This window comes from Marmota flaviventris, chromosome 18 (genome assembly GCF_047511675.1).
Source record: "Marmota flaviventris isolate mMarFla1 chromosome 18, mMarFla1.hap1, whole genome shotgun sequence".
NCBI classification, from domain to species: domain Eukaryota; kingdom Metazoa; phylum Chordata; class Mammalia; order Rodentia; family Sciuridae; genus Marmota; species Marmota flaviventris.
Genome location: NC_092515.1, coordinates 55,961,582 through 55,981,418, shown reverse-complemented (window position 1 = coordinate 55,981,418; position 19,837 = coordinate 55,961,582). Strand labels below are relative to the sequence as shown.

At 47.2% G+C, this 19,837-nt stretch overlaps 1 protein-coding gene across 6 annotated transcripts in view; it reads left to right on the top strand.

Annotated features, from left to right (window-relative positions):
• Maf (MAF bZIP transcription factor) overlaps positions 1-19,837 on the top strand; it is a 312,899-nt gene that overhangs the window by 32,166 nt on the left and 260,896 nt on the right. Inside the window, exon 3 of one of the 6 annotated variants that reach the window (XM_071604451.1) lies at positions 16,736-16,760. The exons of 3 other annotated variants lie outside the window; for them this stretch is intronic. Coding sequence is in view for 1 of the 3 variants with exons in the window: in XM_071604447.1 (XP_071460548.1) it covers positions 8,998-9,085 (88 nt within the window). In the remaining 2 variants the exon portion in view is untranslated. Of the gene's footprint in view, positions 1-8,997; positions 10,370-16,735; positions 16,761-19,837 lie in introns of those variants that run through there. 2 more of the 6 variants (XM_071604447.1, XM_071604448.1) reach the window with 2 other exon arrangements.

Here is a 19,837-nt window from a genome sequence, read left to right as displayed (position 1 = left end):
AGCCTGATCAAGATGCACCTCACAGAGGCCCCAGAGCTGGCGTCTGCTAGGCTTCCTGGGAACCGTGTCGCCTGCGCACACCTGATCAAAATCTTGACTTTCTGAGCAGAGAAGATGGGCATGTGGAAGGGCTGTCGGCTGGCACCGCTGCTTCCTCCTCCCCAGGTTGTCATATGGGTGGAGGGGGCCACTGTAGGTGGCTGCACTTTGTGAACAGTGGGGGCTCCTTCAGAACCCGCTGTCAGGGCAGTTATGAGTCTCACAGAGACTATTTCTACATACCTGGTCCATTGCCAATTCCCTTGCCTATGTTGGGTTTGGCTTTGACATTGGTGACCTTAGTCCTGTGCATTGCTCTCTCACTTTTCTTCCCCATAATTCCTCCTCCCTCCTCCCCTGCAACCAGCCGAACGAACCTGCCGGGGAACAGGTGGAAGAAGTCTTCCCACACGCCCGCATGCTTCCCAGGACCAGTGAATTCTCTTCCCAGCTTCTCTGGAACAAAACAACAACGGAAACCCCTGCAGAAGTGAAGGGGACAGTGGCCACCCTACAGGACCTGCATTTGCTTACCCAGTATCCCTGGAGGCCTGAGGGGGGGGCGGCGGTGGCCCTGGGGAGGGGATCTTGAAAGCAGGGTTAGTTCCACTTGAAAGGCACCCCACCTTCCAGGAAGGCTCTCTCTCTTTGCCTTTGAAATACATGGAATTGTAAACTAGATTAAGAAGAAACTTCGATTCTGAGATAACCGTTTGGAGGTGGCTTTACTAATATCCCCAGATGGTTCTGCTCCAAGGAGTCTGGATAACACATTCTGGTTGTGAAACTCACAGGGAGCAAAGGCTCTCTCCTTCCCCAGCATTACTCGGGGTGAAAGGAACTAGACACGACACCTCCTCAGGTCATCTGGGTAGCCAGACCCACGCCTGGCCTGCTTGTTTAATGCCAGTTGTCTATTAAAACATCTAGAGCCATCCGGTAAGAGACAACACGAGCCACATTTTCAATCTTAAACTCACTAACAGCCCCTCTTAGGAAAGTAAAATGAGACAGTGAAATGATTTTCAACATTGCTTTAAACTCATTAAACCAAAAGGATCGTATCAATGCATACTCGATATAAAAGGTAGTCATGAGATACTTCACAAACATCATTTCTGTGCCAAGTCTTTGAACTTTGACATAGATCTCAATTGGATGTGCCCTTCAACAATGTGAAACCCGGTCTGACCAAAACAGTGAGGGGGAAATTACCCTGCTTCCGTCTCTCAGTGTAAGGCAGAGAGGATCAAGTAAAATGAGTGATTCGGTTCTTCAGGCACTGACCACATGTCCAGGATTTGGTAGCCACAGGCAACCACGGACAGTGTGCTAAGCCCTGGCGTTTGGGAGTTAACGAGTCGTCTGGTGGAAACCTTCTACCCACTAGTTGGAACCTGAGCTCTGCCTGGTGTCTAGAGGGTCTAGTGCCTCGTGGACACTGGCTTCAGTGTGTGGACATCCACCCGAGAGTGAGCCCCACTGTTGGCCTGCATAGTACATACACCTCGCACTGACCCTGCACACAGTGGGGACTTCATATTTGCTGAGTGGGTGGATGGACAGGAGAAGGGACAAGTGGGAAAATCTCTATCTGGTAGAAAGGTGTAAACTGAAAACAGGAGCCTGAAGAGTTGGGTCTTTGTTCAAAAGGAGGGAGGGATCTCATCTGCTTTCTGGACCTGGGGAGGGGACTGGACCCAGAGGGGCGAGGACGAAGGCCTCCTAGCCAGACCCTCAGCTTGCCTAGGATGACATTTCCTCCTCATCTTCCACTTATTCCTCCTCAAGGGCGTCCCAGGCAGAGCCCTGGAGAGCAGCTTCATGGTGAGCAAGGGGCCTTCCCCAGAGCGTGGAGCCTTCAGAACGAGGTTAGGAAGGGCTCGATGCTTTGGCCTGGAGACCCAGGTCTACAGATATCAGGAGTCCGCCTCCTTGGGACTGTGGCCAGGATGACTGAGGACATTCTGAGGTGTCCATTCCCATCCAGGCTGTGGACAGTGTGGAAAAGCTGTGAGCTTTGAGGGAGCCAAGGGAACCCATGTGCCCCCCACCCTGCAGCTTGGTTGGTGTAGGCCTTCGACAAATCGTTCTTGACAATGTCACCCGGGGCCTGGAGACCGGGCATGGACTGCTGTGACGGAGCGCGGTCAGGAGGTTAGCAGAGGTGCTGCTTGCGTTCAGCACTTCAGGGCCAGCGTTTGGCCTCCTGGGTTGGGGGGATGAGGTGGGAAAGGCTTTCCAGGGACAGCAGGAAACGTGCTGAAGGCAGGAGGAGCTAAGCGCTGGCCAGGGCTGCTGTGAGCCCGGGGCCATGGCGACTCCTGTAGAGACCGGAGACACCGTTGTGTCCATTTCCAGCCCCTCACGGCTAGCGTGGTGTCTGCCCACTTCAAACACACAACAACTCGGAGCCAATGAAGGCAAATGGTTACCATGATGAAGTCCTAGCTGGGGAGCCTCCTCTGTGAAGAACCCAATGGACCGCCTTCCCTCTTCTCCAGCCATCGCCTTTCATTGGGTTGTGTGGACCACCGCGCCAACTTTGGCTCTGGAGAACATTTTCTGCTCCTCTCCCTAAGGCAAGGTCCGTAATCGCATGTGTTTGCAGACAAAAAAGTCAAAACAGTTCAGGTTACTTTTTTGCGTGTGTGTGTGTGTGTGTATGTGTGTGTGTGTGTCAGGACTCCACTGATTCAACCTACTGTGTTTTTCTACCCCCTATCCCATCCCAAACCTTTCTGGTCTCTCTGATTTAACCAGTAGGGTCTCCAAAGCCGTATGTGGCTTCAGAATTTCTTTGAAGAATACTATTAACAGCGTAGACATGGGTAGAATCAAATAAATAAATTAAAAAAAAAAAACCCACCAAACCAAAAATAGCAATGCTGTAGGAGAACTTGGAGGCCCCAGGCTTGCTTCACCACATCTTCCCATCAGAGTGCCAGACAATAACGTGATACGATGGAGAGAAAGGAAAAGAGGCAGAGTGAAAATACAGCGCCGTCAGCGTTTTCCATTTCCGTTGGCTTCTCCAATTTAAAAGGGGAATCATGTTGAACATCTTAATTAGGGATCGTAATGTACAACTTTTTTTTTTATGAACATCTTGTAATTTACTCTTGAAGTAAATTATAGTCCATTTATCTGTAGTGACAAGTCAATAAAACAGTGGAGGGCCCAAGCTTTTCAATCACCTGATTATTTGTTTCTTTTTAAATTATTGAATGAGGGATCAGGGAAACAGGTAAAAGTACGTGACTTTTAAAATCCATCCCTTGCAGACTTCCCCTTGGGAAGATCCAGTCCGATTCTTGCCAAGTATCCTGTGTTTGGAATTTGCCACTGTTGAGGACAAAGAGTGGCTGGGGCCTTGCCGGTCTTGCGATGTGGACGGCCCCGGGTGATTGAAGTGGTGAACTGAACCCCCGCCAGCCCTTGGCGGCAGTTCATTGTAATGAGAGTGCCATGTCGGGTACTGGAACCTCAGTCCATCCTCAGTGGCTGGAACCAAGGGTCCCCTCGAGCTGTATTCTTGGTGGGGCAAGGCCAGTTTATAGCTAAGCAAACCACAGCCAATGTCCTTGGGCTCCACATTTGAGTTTCAAGAGTGATTCTGCGGTTTCAGAAATGACAATTAAATCAAAGTCCACAACCTCCAAAACAAACACAGGATGGGGGATACTGATAGGGCACACCCTGCATGGGGGTTCTGTGGTGTTCCTGTAGGTTCAGAGAAGCACCCGTGTCCAGCCGAGAACTAACTAACTGTGGGTGGATTGCTGGGCTTCAGGGAGATGATGCTGGAGGGCTACTTGATAAGCCCTCCAAATTAAGAAGCTTCCAGAAATCAGGAACCCCCGTTACAACCATGTAGGAGCCAGGTTGACAATCTTTGAGAGCCACAGGGAGGACATTCTTTTATTTTGTTGTCTCAAAGAAAGCCCCTGGACTCTTGGCCTTAACCGCAGCTAAACGCTTGTGAGGGAGAAGGTGTGTCTGTCACTTAGCAGTGTATCCTTAGGGCCCAGAACTCTGTGCCCACTCTTCATGAAGACCCCCCATTCCCACTTCTTCCAGGGACATAAGCTATCTCTGTGCCTCACTCTTTAGGTATAATGGAGTATGATTTGGTATAATTCCCTCAAAGTGTGACCCAAACCTCCCTTCATCTCTTGAATGAGAAAATAAAGATAAAACTTTGTTCTAATATTGCTCTTTAATTCTAACCCAAATAAGTGCTGCACTATGATCACATGAAATGACAATCAGATCAGTACAGTTAGCCAAAGATGGTTACTGCTGGGCAACACCAAACCACGGCACTTCCTTGGAGGTGAACTGATAAACTAACCTTCTCTCCTTCCTTCCCTCCCTCCTCTGTCCTTCTCTCCCTCCTTCCTTTCTCATTTCCTAGTCTAACTTAAGCATAAATGGGCACGATTCCCTTTCACGCTCTTTCTGATGACCATTGTGCTAGTAAAATGGCCTCCACAGACCAAAACAACTCAGGAACAAGGCACTCCAGCTATAAGGCGTGCTGGTCACTTTCTGGCTTGCTCAGTCTGTTGCTCAAATTGCAGGACAGGGCCCTCATTTTGACCTTTGGGGGTGGGCAAGTGACACCAGATGCTTGCCCTGATCTGCTCCCCTGCAGCATCAGACACCCACTGCCTTTTCTTGAATCACCCTCTAGGCCTTGGCTTATGGATCACTTTGGTCATTTGACACTACTAGAGGGTGACCAGGGTCAACTCTAACATAGATCATCCCAATGGATGCTCACAACACCCAAAGACTTGGCCACCATTATCCTCTCGGCTCTGTAGATGAGGAAACAGCCTTAGAGGTTCTGACATGCCCAAGGCTACACAGTGGTACGTGGAGGGCTGGGGTACAATGGTAGAGAACAGCTAGTACCCACAGCCAAATCAGTCCTTATTTTTGGAGCTCTACCTTTGGGCTGACTCTACCGGTGGGTCTATTTCTTCTTGGTCATGGACAGAGCAGTTCTTCTCCCACTCTGCACCTGGGAGCCTGGAAAATTCTGCAACAAAACCATTGGCAAAGAGAAGCTCATTTTCTCCTCCTTCACCCTCAAACTGCTGATTTTGGCCATTGTCTAATTTTCTCCTCCAAAAATGGAAACTTCGGGAAATGACTTTGGCAGAAAAGTCTTGCTTAGCTCTTCCTCAGTAGCCCAGTGTCGATATAGCTGGCACTAGCAGTGGAATTGAATTTAGAAAAGAAAAGATCCTGGTGGTTGAAGCCTGTCAAAGTGAGGGTTGGCCAAAACGTTCTTGCATGTATGTGAGGGTGGCAGAAGCCTGTGACGGAAAATCCCCAACCTAGCAGAGACTTACAGAGTACTTTGTGTTGGGCTCTGCCCTAAGCTCTTCATATATATTAAGCCCTGTGGTGTGGTTATCATTAGTTATTTCCATTTTCCAGATGAGTAAATTAAGGCATGGATCTAATCTATAGATTTCGTAACTATAGTGGGAATGTGCCAACTGTTCTTGATTTGATGAATAAAAAGCAGAGATATTTCAGAAGCCTGCTCAAAGATCTACTTTACCCACTTAATCCTCACCTCACAATCTCTGTTATTATGTGGTTAATTTGGTCACAAAATATCACCAATTAATTTCTGGACTTCTTTAAGACTGAGTTCCACCGTGAGATCATCCAGTTTATAATCTCCTTCTGAAGGATTATTATTGTGGGTTCAGGCAATGATAACCAAGGACTTTGGAAGGCAGAAAATCAACATAACTCACTAAAATCAATATGCTAAACCAGATCATGGCAAACCTGTTGGACACCCAGGACATGCTTTGAAGAGGGAGCTGGAGCTAAGTGGTAAATTTTGCTATTTTTATACCCTTGAGGTTATTAATATTTATGTTTTGTTTGATAGAAATACCTTCCATTGATGCAGCATTGTACATTTCTTCCCAACCCTGCAGTTAATAATATCATGTTGGTAGATTAAATTCAGCCATTGTGGGTATATTTACACCACAGAAATCAGGAAACACTAAAAATGAGGGCTTTTTTTTTTCCCTTTGGGAGGCTGGTTGTTAAATGTTTACCAGCACACCACTGTTAGAGGTAAGAAGGGGTCAAAAACCAAAGATACTGAATGCATTCCAGAGATCTCAGACTGTAACCTATAGAGTATTGCTTCTTTTATTGACTCAAGTTTCTGAAAAATCCAGAGCCTGGGACAAACATTGAGCGCTGGTCCTTTATTAAGAAGTGCAGCCCAGAGCAGTGTGGGTTAGTGTCCAGACAGTGGACCAGAGGAAGCTGGAAGTGATGCATTGTTGATATGTTGTCATTGTTTATGGCTCACAAGGACCAGCTGTTTATTTCCAGATGTGTCCTTAGGACAGGCCATCAGAGCAGGACATAGAGAGAGTCCATCAGTCCACTCCTCCTGGCAAAAAATTCTTCCCATAAGACTTGAATTACTCACATTTTGGGTTCTAGCTTCTGGGGAAGCCAGAACCCTGCCCTTTCTTATTACTTTGTTTGAATCAACAATGGCGGGAGCCACCATAAGTAAGGGCAGAAGCATGAAGGGCCACACTGGGCCAGTCCCTGTTCTGTTAGACAGGGAAGCCATGAGACACTAAGGAGGCACGTGAGATGTACTTCACTATTTTCAAACTTGGAGAGTACAAAAGTCTCACTTGGGGGAGCTTGTTCAATGGTCAGTTTTCTGGGCCCATTGTGAGAATTCCATGTCTTTGGAAGAGGGATTGGGTTCAAAAATCATTCTTTCTAATAACTGTCCGGGTGAACTCCACACAGTGGGTCGAGGGGCCACATCTGGAGGAGATGAGGAGACTTTCACTTGTTTGTAAGCATCCTCATTCACCCCAGTTATCTTCCTGTCTTCTGTCTTGTGACATTTCTTCTGAAATGTCCTTCAAACTGATGGAATTTCAATCGACCCTTGGCAGCTTTTACCACTGGCCCTCAAATTCCCTTGAGATGGTCTTTCTCTTATCTCGGCATCTTTGATGTGGCTCGCATTCTTCCACCTTCCTAATGAGTGAGGACTGAGAGATTACTCTAGAGACCAGCAGACACAGCTCCAGTGACTCAGCCACTTGCTTTTGATTCTGTTTTCCTATCTGCACACTGGAGAGTTTAGTCCCTGCCTCAATAGGATTGTTGACAAACTGCCCTAGGAAATCCTTCTGTGGCATTGTGGCAGTTCCTGGCACCAGTACATGCATGGCGCACGAGCTGTTGTTCTTATTTTGATGTTGCAAAGGTAAGAGCACCGAGAAAAGCAGAGATATCATTGAGTGCAATGACAGGTAGCACTAGAGAGGGACCCTGTGTATCTTGTGCCTTGCTAGACGCCCTCTTAAGAAGGCAGAGCAAAGAACCCCAACAATAACCCGCCTTCCCTTGGGCCTTCTTGGAGGCTGTGGCATGTCTGGGAGCAGGGATGAGACCTGGCTGCTCTCTGACCAGCTAATTTCATCATGCCAGTCTACAGGCTTAGGGTAAGATGGCCAACTGTGTTGCAGGATAATTTGCTGAGGCATCTCTTTGACAAAGGTGCTTTCTGAGCATAAACTGCTCCACCCTGTCTGCCTGAGCTGTCCCCCAAAGGAGGGTTCTGTAACAGGAGCTGCTAAACACTCCCGCAGCCTTCCAGATGGCTCCCGCCAGCCCCACCTCTCATTGGTCCTGGTCTGGGCCCGGGGCTCCGAGTGGCCTGGCTCTTTGATGCTGCCCAGCCAAATGCTGAGCAGTGCAGTTTTCCTGTGCAGCACAGAGTCAAGGGGCCCTGGCAGCCCCAGGGATGCCTACTGAGTGCCACGACCTTTGTCGTTCCCCCATCACTTACTACTCCAACTCTTCCAGGTTTGGGATGTTAGTAACCCATTGGGCAGGTGGAGAGATGGAGATCCAAGCTTCACACGGCTGGGAACGGCAGACCTCGATTCACCTACAGGCCAATCTCCACGCTCCTTCAACTGTGCCCTCGTGGAAGTGGGCAGGGGTCACCACATCTTCCTAGTCTTGTTCCCAAACCCAACTGGTGCAGCCAAATGGAGTCTAGTTGATTGGGATCGTGGCAGACCTACAGCCACGGCTCTGCTCATTTATGTCACGGTTTTCCAAGGCCTCACTGCGCCAGCCTGGGACCTGACTCCTGTAGACATGGCCACTCAGGGAAGGCATCCCCTCGGCGGTTCTCAGTCAGCAGCAGATCCTGGTGGGAGAACTCAGGCACACAGCCTGGGAAGGCTTGGAGAAGGAAGGCGAAGGATAAGGGATGAGCTCCTGCCCTGCGCCCTGAGGGGATGGAAGGGGAGGGAGTCCAGAGGTGGAGGAGGTGAGAAGGGGTTACAGAAGAGCAGCACCTGACACGAGTGGGAGGACGAGGGATTCTCCAGTCACTGGAGATGGCACAGTGGCTTCGGGAGAGAGAATGGTGAGTGCAGAGACTGAAGAACCAGGGAGCAGGAAATTTCCCAATAAATAGCCAACATTTCCCCCTGTCCCAAGAGCAGGTGCCACACAAGGTCTGGATGGACAGGCGGGTAGGTCTCAGGGCAGGTGGGTACCAGGGCAGGTAGGTCTCAGGCCTTTGTACCATGCTAAGGAGTTGGAGATTTATTTGTTTGTTTGTTTTGGTACCAGGGATTGAACCCAGGGATGGTTAACCACTAAGCCACATCCCCAGCCCGATTTTATATTTTTATTTAGAGAAGGGTCTTGCTGAGTTGCTCAGGGCTTCGCTAAATTGCTCACGCTCCTCCTGCCTCAGCCTCCCAAACCGCTGGGATTACAAATGTGCGCCACGCCCAGCCTGGAGATTTATCTTACAAACAATTTTGGAAGATATAACTTTCTTAGAATCCCGATTTGTTAAACAAGACAGGAGAAAAGCTGGTTGAATCAGGCTTTGTCCGCCCCCTTTTTCAGATGCTGCAAGATGACCCACATTGGCACCAGGCTTCGGAGAGACAACAGGGAACCACAAGGGATCACTTTCAGAGGAGTGCCAATCTGAAAGAGAGGTGTCCACACTGGGGACATGGCCAGTGTAATCAAAGCTGCACTTCCCTGGCCATGCCAAGGGCCAGGCAGAGAATCAACTAAGTTGAGTCCTTGCTGAAGCCACCCAAGTTCCTCCCTTGAAGTTGACATTAATGACCTGCAGTTGTTGAGTGTCTTAGAGCTCCAACATGCTTTAAAAAAAAAAAAATCTTGAACTTTCTTAAAAATGCAGAAGGCTACCTTGCAGAGTGGGGCAGCCTCAGCCTGAGGTGGGACTGACGACGCTCACTGTTCTGGCCTTGACTGAGTTTACCCAGCCAGAAGGGGGAGAGTCTCTGCAACACCGACCACACAGGAGCAGATGCCCCCTGGAGAAGTGTGCACCAGGCCTGACCCACCGTGACTGGCCAGTAGACGACAGACTTCTTCAGCTGTCCTGGCTACTCAGCGTCAACCTGTGAAACAGCTGGCAGCAGCCACCATCGCCCCAGCTGGGTGTGCTTTGCATGTATTAGTGTTTTTATTCTTTGAAACTTCCTTCCAAAGTGAGTGATACTGTTCTTGTTTTGCAGATGATAAAACTAGGCCAAGACGGTGTGAAGGCAGAGGGGTGTAATTATTTCTTTTCTAAATAATGACACATGCTCGTGGACATCCCACCCTCCTGGAGTGCATACTAGTAACTGGTTTCTGAACATTCTTATCCCAAGAGGCTTCAGGGGTGTAGACACGAAAGTGTGAGATTCGGAGCCCTCAGACTCTCGGATCTAGACCTGCCTGTTCTGTCTTGCCCCAGCCCACCTTTGAGGAGCTGCCCTCCAGGGGAGTACCCAGCACCCCAGGGCCTGATGGGGGGCTGGGGTATCTGACGGGCATTGCTTCCTGAGGGGGATGTAGGGAAGTCCCAAGACAGAAAGGGACTTCGCACCGTGGAGCCGTTAAAATGAAACAACCTTTTCCAGAACGATACAGGACTCTCCATTGTCAAGGCCATCCAGGTAGCCGAGGACCAATTAATGGTCGCAGGAGACATCATGCTGGAATCCTGTCCTGCAGAATTGTCTGATGATGCATCTGTAAACCCAGAGATTCAAGATCAACCACCAACGTGTTCCCTGACACACACACACACACTCACACACACACACACGGGTGGTTTTACCTTGCTATGTCTTAAGTTCCTTTTCTCTCTGAGTCTGAGATATGAGTAATTCATTACACAATTGGATTTTACGGTTTGTTTATGTTGATTCCGATTACAGAATAAATGACTACCTGGAGTATATAGAAAAAAAAACTAATGAAAAAACAAGCATCAATCAAGAACATTTATGAATAAAGACTTTAAACATCCATACTTAGAAATATATATGATATTTAGAAATAGATCTGAAAAGACTTATGTAATGTGTTTTAATCAAATCTTGAAGAGAAATTGACCAATAAATCAAATCTTGAAAAGAAATTGACCAATAAATCAAATTTGGAAAGAAAGTGACAGATAAATCAAGTCTAAAAAAGAAAACAACCACTACATCAAACCATGATATGTTTATTAAAGCAACTGATCTCAGTTTTTTTTTTGTTTTTTTTTGGTGAACCTGTTTCTTTGGTGAGCCCATGTATTAAGAAAGCATTTAGGAAACAAAATGCTTATAGTATGTATGCTATTTTAGATCTCTGTCCCTCACATGCACACACAGATAAATAGAATTTTTAAACCAAACAGATGGTGAGTTTGGGATAGATGAAGAAAAAAGGTCAGAGGTGTGCATCCCTGGCTTTCCCCTGTGTGGATTCCGGGGTTTCTGCAATGACATGCCCTGTCTGTGAAACCTGCTTTTAATACAGACCTTTGAGCCATCTGCAGCTGAACTTCCTGGAATCCAAGATGGCTCTCAGGAATCTTAATCTTTCCCAGTGGAGGTGGCTCTATCAATTCCAGAACAACCTTTTGCATCTGTATAGCAATGTGCAGGATATAATGTTCCAATTGACTTTAAAATTAATTCTTAGGGGTTTCCACAAAGGTATTTCTAAGTGTATTTTCAAGATCAAGGCGAGTGAGTGTGTGTGTGTTGGTGTAAGTGTGTCAACTTGGAGACTAGCATAGACTTAGGATGCATGTTAAATATTTAGATGAGCCTTTAACAAACTGATTGCATGTGTGTCTGTGTGTGTAGGTGCAGGCATGTATGTACATAGGGGTGTGTGTGTGTGTGCGTGTGCATGCGTGTTAGTGCATGTGAGGGTGTGTGCTCGTGCATTTGGGATGGAGGCTGCCTCTGCACCTCTCCGTCTTCTCCTCACTGTCTCTTTGCCTTCACCCTCGTGCACCTGACTTCAGAAAGGAACATTTGAAAGAAAAGCCTTCAGGCTGCCATTCACGTCCTATGACCATGTCAGCTACACGTCCTGCCCCTCCCAACACCCATGTGAGTTAAAATTTCCAATGTCATTACTCCCAAGTGTGCCATTGAGATTATCAAATCATATGTCCCAAAATCTGGCTAAGAAAATATGCTTGCCATATTTATATCCCTCATGTAGTTTCCCATTCATAAATATGTCATGCATCTAGGCTCCTTGCTGTCATTTCCATAGTGACATTAACCGCGGGCCAGCTGTTGGGGTAAGCTTTTTATGTGCCTTTTCTCTTCGGTCCACGCACTTGCATCTGGGGCAGGATCTCTTGGTTACCCCATTTCCCAGACAAGGACACTGAGGCAGAAATAGAAAGTTACTTTCCCCAGATCCCACAGCTAGCCATTATCAACAGAGGTGGATTTGAAGCATGTGTGCTTCCAACCGCGATCTGTCCCCTGTCCACATTTAATAATCTTGTGAGCCCACGACCACGCACCTGATATCTTCAGGGACAGCGCTTAGCTCCTCCTCTTGCTCCTGACCAGATGCTGCTGCTGCACTCAAGGACAGCCATGACACAGAGGCTAGTGTTGCTGGCTGCCTGACTCCTTCTAAGAACCAGTTACTGTGCCTGACATAAACAAAGTTGCTTTTTCTTTTTTCTTTTTATTTTTAAATTTGTTTTAATTACTTAGGCAGGTTGGTTCTCTTAATGCCATCAGGATCTTATGTAAAATGGGATAGTTCTAACTTTTAAAACTTTCCTTAAAGACAGACTTCTCTGCTTCACAATCAAAACTGATCCTATCACTTGTGCGTTCCCAACCATTCCATATCACCCCACTCCTTACAGAAAATGGTATCAAGTAAAGCGTGTGATGGCAAAGCTCATTCTCTCGGTGTGAACTCAGGAGTCAGCCTAAGTAATTCTGCCATTGATTTTGATTTTCGTTTTTGCTACTAAACAATGTAACATCCACGATGAGACGACTTGGGTTACTTTACAAGGTGGACATAGACCAACATGCATAAGGATGGTACTTCTTTGTCTTCAGCTAATGAGGTCAAGTTTTACAGCCATACAGTCCCCTCAGCACTTGAATGACAGTAGTGACAGTCACACCAACTTAATCTTTCCCCAATAGAATGGTATCTATTTCACTATTCATTTTTTATTTCATAAGGAAAAAGTTGTCTGTATTTAGGGTGTTCAGTAGGAGGTTTTGAAGTCTGCTTTGTGAAATGGCTAAATCGACCTAATTAACACATGCATTACCTCACTGGCTCGTCATTTTCCCTGGTGAGAACTCTTAAAATCTACTCTCCAGCAATTTTTAAGTATACATCGTTACCAGCTGCAGTCACCCACCGTGGTGTGTGACAGAGCTCTTGAATCTGTTGATTGACAGTTTGCACGCTTCGTCATCTTCTAGGCCCCCAGCCTTGTGACCGACTGCCTTTCTACTTTCTGCTTCTACCAGTGTCCTGATCTTAAAGTGGGCTACCTAGAGATGTTTTAGACTCGAATATTGATCAAAGGTAGACCCAATAATAGGATGTTTGGGAGGGATTTGCAGTGATACTTGTTTCCCTGCAAAAAAGTTACTGGTTGATTTTGGAATGCCCACATTTTTTTTTTCTCAGACTGAAATCATTTTACCTCCCGTGGCTTATAAAAGTCTGAATAAGGGCCGGCTTCAGGGGCAGGCAACATGTGCAGCTGAACAGGGTTCCGCACTTTAATGTTCCTCTGACCCTGACTGACACCTGGATGACCTGGCACTGCCATTTTGCACTCTTAATTAAGCAGACTCCAATTTTGCCTTTCTCACCTTCCTCCCCCAACATTGTGTTCAAACCCAGGGCCTTGTGCATACTAAGCAATGCACCCACTCCCTTATCCAAGCAGACGCCTAGGCCCAGGTGTCTTCCCCAGGTTGGTTTTGCCTGTGCTCTAGTAAACCTTATGCAGTCTGTTCTTCCTTCCTCCTCCAAGCCTTGCTTCTCTCCCTCATATTGTTTAAGAATAGAATCTAAAACCATGGAGGGAAAGACTCAAAGACGACCTATTTAATATTCCAGAAGTTACAAAAGAAAGCAATCAGGAATGCATGCCGAGGAAGAGCATGGAGAGCTGTCCTGTACCGAGGGCTCTGAAGGTCCCATCCCAAGATGGTCTGGATTTGCACAGAACAACAGGGGCCTTCAGGGGGCTCATCTCCACCACACCCAGACACAAAAATCCCTAAAAGCATCAACCTCACCTATTACTAGGCGAGCAGCTCTTTTTGTAATTCAGGTTTGCCATTTTGGGTCGAGGTCATATAATAATATTAACCAATTTACAAATATGAATGTAATTAATGCACAGTATAAATACACCAACCAAAATAGTATTTTTTAAATTTTTCCTTGGCCTGTTGATATTGAAATTTTTTAATAGAAAAAATAAGGATGGCACATGATTTAGAAAAATAAAAAATTGAAATTGCTCATCATCCCTGAATCCCATAGGGCTTTCTCAGGTGATGGAATTAAGTTCGAGATCTACTACTATCAAAACAGCTGCAGCCTGCCCAGTGAGACTTCAGCATTGAAAATGAGTCTACCGTGAAAGAAACACTACGTGCTTAATTGTACTTCATTTTAATTACTTAAAATTTTAATTTCTATTGTATTGCACAACATGAGTCTCAATAGTTATTCCTCTTATTTTGGCATCTGCTCTTCTATTCCGTGTTGTAGCTCATCTCACTGCCGGCTGTGTGGCTTTTTAAAACTAAACTTTATAAACTTTTTTCATCTCTTGGTCCAAGAAGATTCAATGATGGAGAGTCTCTCGGTGTTGGACTCCATATGCCGGTATAAGAGAAAGGGCTTGGAAATTTCTCAGCTGTAGACCTAGCATTGACATGTAGACAAGCCTGAGCCACAAAGTGTGTCATCCCAGAAGATGGAGAATTAGACAGGGAGCCATACTGTACTTTCTTCTCCTGCCCAGAGGAAACGGTGAGAAGGAGGAGGGCCGCCATCTTGAGAACACCCTGCCACTGGCTGAGCAGCCAAGCGGGCTCAGCCACAAGCACTTTGCCTAAGCTGCTCTTGTGATCTTGGCATGAAGCCTTCCCTGCAGGATCCATTCCCATTTTAGACACAAGGCAAGTGAGAACACCCAGAAGGCAGCTTCCTCAGGGTTGTGTTGCTTGCAATGGTGCAGGGCTAGAGATGAACTCCACTTCTCTCTGGCTCCAAACTCTACTCCTTTGCACTCTTGCATGTCTACATGAGAGACTGCAGAATCATGTTGACAGACACAGGTAACACGGGCAGGGACTGCCTTTGTCTCATCCTTTTAAATGCCTGGGAAGAATCTGCTTTTATCCCAGTTGTCCCTGCTCATGATGTTGCCACCTGAATGACTTTGTTGAGCGAAACATGAAACTCACAGCGACATGGTTCTGCTTTTAAAACACCTGAACATTTTTTTCTGAATTTTATTGCTTGTGTGGTTGAGTGAGACAGTGATGGAAAGAGAGAACAACACACGGGACACGCACACGCAGGCAGCATCCTGCTGTCACTCAGTGGGATAGTCTCTTTTCTATAGTACGGCAGCTTCCACTGACTTGTGATGCAAAGGCCACCCGGAGTCTTAATTATGTAAAACCAAGCACCTTGAAACTCCTTTCTTAATGTGGCTCGTGATCTCTTCGCCAAGGTCCCTGGAGTCTCAGCAAGGCCAGAGACAGTGCCTGGGAAGGCTGAGGTTGAGGGGTGAGTCCCACGGGGAAGGAAGCGAATCCCTCCCAGCCCAGGAAACCCAGTTCACCATCAGAACTCAGATCCCAGATAGTCCAAGTTTGCAAGACCCGCCGAGCAAGAGCTGCTCTGCCCAGGTCATCAGATCTGGCCTCTGCCCACGCGCCCTGCAGAGCTTGGGTTGGAGGGGAAGGAAGAGCTTCTCCCCTTGCTCACCATGCTTCCTTTTGTTATCCAGGGCCCTGGAGAGGTCTGGGGGTGGGTGGAGCTGGAATCTTGCCATAGGCCTCAGTCCCTCTGACCCGAGTTGCTTGGGAGACACCAGTCTGGAAGCTGGCCTTGACTCTATCTAATCCAACAGGCACTTACTCATCACGTGGTCCGGTCCCAAAATAACACGCACCAGAGGGCCTTGGGGACACCAGGCCCAGGGACCGCTTCCTGATGTGTCCCACTCAGGGGCACCAAGGGCTCCCTTGGCCTTCCATTTCCTCCCTGTTGGCATTTGCTCTCCCTCCCTGGGCATTCCTGTTCAGGTTGGCCCCTGGGGGCCCAGTGTCCCACACAGACAGTCACTCACTCACTACATGGGCTCTCACTAGTAGGTGCAGGAAGTTGTCACCAAGGACCGCAGCACTTGGAGTCAGGAGAACAGGGACAAACCAGCTCGGCCTCTTACTCTGAAACCTGTTTCCTGCCACAAGCAAGTTGAGCTGGTGCCAGGACTGAACCTCTCTTGTCATTATTTCAAAACCTAGCCGCTCAGCTGAGGGACAGAGCCCTGGGAGGACACTTCTGAGCCTGCCCGCCGTTCACCAGCTTGCCTACTAGGGCCCATCACCTCCCTGCTCCAAGCGTCAGTATCCTCATCCTTAAAAGGAGAACCATTCCTGGGTGGCAGAGCTTTCTTTGGCAGGGAGGCGGGGACTCATAATGTACATAGAGTCCCCACTGTGCCCGACACAGATGCCTCAGCATTACTACTTCACTCAACAAGGATCTGAGTTCCAGGCACACATATTTTCTGCACCAACAGGTGCATAGTCTGACAGTTATGTGAGAGCTTTTGGAGGCGACAGGACCCAATAATTCAAGATTATTTTCCCCTATTCTGGAACATGTGGTGGCTGTAAATGCACATGAACTAATAGCAGCGCAGCAGCATCGGTTGCAGTAATGGTGGTGTAAAATAGTAGTAATGGCAGTAGCAATGGCAGTGACACTATGGTAACAGTAGCGGGAGCAGTAATAGCTGCAGTGGTAGTAAGTGCCAGCAACGGCATTATCAGCAGTGGTTGTAATACTAATAACAGCAGGAGTCATAACCGTCATCGTGTGTGAATGTAGAAACAGCAGCCGTGGTAAGTAGAACTAAAACTGGATTAGAAATGGCAGCCGTTAATATTCACGGTGGTAGTGCTTGAGCGCCCAGGTGACTGCAGCAGAGCATGCACTTAACCTTGCATCTACCCTGTGCCAGACACTGCTAAGCTCTTTCACGGACCAACACACCTAGACCTCTCCCTTCTCCCAACAGCCTGCAGGTAACTTCTCCTCCCCACTTGCAAAAGAAGAGGTGGAATCCTGATGCTCGTATCTGAATGCAGAATCCTTTACTTTCAGCCTGTGCTGTGAAAAAGTCTATCTGTGTCGTCCACCCAGACCTTCACAAGGTCAGGCCACCTGCTCTGTGGTGCACACCAGGAAGCAGACATCCAGCGTGGGCCACGGCTTCACGTAGGGGCTCACAGAGCGTTCCTGATGGGCCACAGGAAGATGGGCCGGGTGGGAGGCTGATGGCAGGAGAAACTCACAGGGGTGCCCAGTCTTCCAGCGGGTATTTCCTGAGCTGGCTGGAGAGGCTTTGGTGTGTGGACGCCCTCTGGGGCTACCTGTGTCATGATGACCAAAATACCTGACAATAACAACTTAAAGGGATGAAGTTGATTTGGCTCATAGTTTGGGGGCTTCAGTCCATGGCTGGCTGGCTCCGTTGCTCTAGGTCTGGGGTGAGGCCAAGAATCTTGGTGGAAGTATGTGGTGGAGGAAAGCCGCTCAGCTCACAAGGACCAGGAAGCAGAGAGAAAGAGAGGAAGGAGCCAGGGACAGGATATAATCCCCAAAGGCACGCCCACAGAGGCTACTTCTTCCCCGAGGCCCCACCCACCTACATTTCTGGTTGACAGAGATTCCATGACTGAGGTCTCAGTCCTCCCTTGAGCAGGAACACATGAAGATGGAAGTTTCTCCCAGTGGGGGCTCAGGAGGAACTGCTCTCGTCCTATTGGCTTAGAAATATATTTTTTTTATTATAGAAATAGTATAGTCCAATACTTAGAGAACAGAACAAAGGAAAAACTGAAACTCATTCATAATACTATCAGAAAAATATCTCTGGAGAAGGTTGCCACTTAATGCATACATACTTCAGAGCGTTTTACATGATTATGATCATGTGGTATTTGTACAGTGAAGCAGCCTGTATTTTTCCATGAAGTTTTAGGCTCTGTGTAATTACTTATTATTAATTATCTCTGAAATCATTTTTAAAGACTGCTGAATCTCATTCTTTATAAATGAAATCATTCGATCATGAAGTTATTATTGCAAGTTTACATGTTCTCCATTTTTCTATTACAAATAGCACTACACTGAACATCTTTATACAGAGTCTCTATTTCTTTAGCATGAATTCTAACACATAGGATTATTTGTGAAAGGGTGGGTTTTTACATCTCAATACATAAAATAAAATTGCTTTTCGCAAAGATTGAAACAGCTTTTCCTACCGCAAATTCTATGAGAGACTGTTTCACTGTCACGGACGGCCTTGATAGAATTATTCATTGTATAGAAATTTCTTTGACACCAGGGCTCAATGGTGTCTGATTGTTTCAATATCCTATATTCATATCTTTGCTCTTGAACACATTTCCATATTTTTGTTTACAGTCATCTTAATCTTCCTTCTGTAAGTTGTCCTTTTCTTTCCTTACCTCACACGAATGTTGGTGTTCTTCTTGGTGATTTCTCATAGCTATTTACATATGGTGGTACAAGCCCTTTATCATATTTGTGATGCAATGTTTTCCACATGCATCCTGGCCTGTTTAATTACTTTTACGTTTTTACATTTATAACATTTATAAATGAAATGCACTCTATCTTAAGATAGCCTTTCTCTGCTTCAGTGTTTAGTCAGATTTTTCCCAGATAAATCAGTCATCATTTTGCCCTTACTTTCTTCATTTTTATGATTTTTGTATCTGACATTTAAATCTTCAACACATCTAGAATTTATTTTGGAATTGAACCTGGGATGTTGACCTGATTTTTTGTTGTTGTTGTTGTTTATAAACAGGCAATTTTCTAATAGCATTTTTCCTAAGAGCCTTCCTTCCTCCCATGGTGTTGGTGCCTCTTCTCTTGTGTTTTAACTTTACCCAGAGAGAGAAAGTGAGAAGGAGTGAGAGAGAGAGAGAGGAGCCCCCACGGCTCACCAGGCTGCACCTCCGTCTACCCCGGGAAGACCACTTAGCTACTTGCAGGGACAGCACCTCTTATTGAATGGCGAAGCTGGCCACGTGGTGAATATTTTCACAGTTCAAATGAGTCTTGGGACAGGACTGAGTCACAGTCACAGTCACACTCGGATGTGCTGTTTCCACTGCACTGTGTCATGGCTTCCTTCCCTTGTAGGGCCCCCCCATAGGTCCATCCAGACACACACGAGGTCCTGAGCCTCCAGGGGTCCCCGAGGGCTTGCTGTGTGGAGCACTGTGATGAGTTCTTCATATTCAAAGTCATGTTTCCTCCGATGAGAATTCCAAAAGGAAGCTGTTACTGCAGCTCCACAGCCCAGAACACAGGTGCTCAGACAGGGGAAGGGGCCCACCCAGGGTCACACAGCACTGAGTCTGCGGAGCTAGTCTTCATGCCCAGAATCACCCATCGTTCTTCTGTTCCCAGTCAAACCTGGCCCTAGAAGGATGCTGCTCTGGCGTGGGGTTCACGCTGCGGCTCTCGGAACTCAGCCTATGGAGTGGAAATAGGTTGTTGTTCGCTGCACTCGGGCCTGAGAACAGATGGCTCCTAGAAATTCCTGGGATGCCACGAGATCTGCCAGATCAGCAAAATCCAAACCCAGGGGCCCTGGGTGCCAGTGAGACAGCTGGCATCTCTTTTACCCCCCAGGGAGGTCAGGGGTGGAATGTGAAACCTGGGAACCTCAGAATGCAGGCGCCATTGATTGGGCGCTTTCTATAGTTCAGGCCTTGAACCCCCCCCTTGAGGAGGTGCCCACGGCGCCCAGTGACCTGGAAACTGCCTCGCCCCATTCCACAGATGAGCACTCTGACCCTCAGGGGCAGCAGGTGACTTAAGGATCTGAAAATTCAGAATTTGAGTCCCTACTGGCCTGGTTGCCAGGTGTGAATTCTACTCTAGCAACTGCACTGAGGAAAGAGAAATAGAAGGCATGACCTCTCCTTTCAATGGGAAAGGGAGAGTGAGAAGGACGATCACTCTGGCAGATATTAAATCTTATTAGAAAATCACCGTGAGCGAGTTCTGTTCTACGACAAGAATCAACAAATAAATGAAACAACAAAAGTCAAACAACCTTGAAGTAGATCTCTCT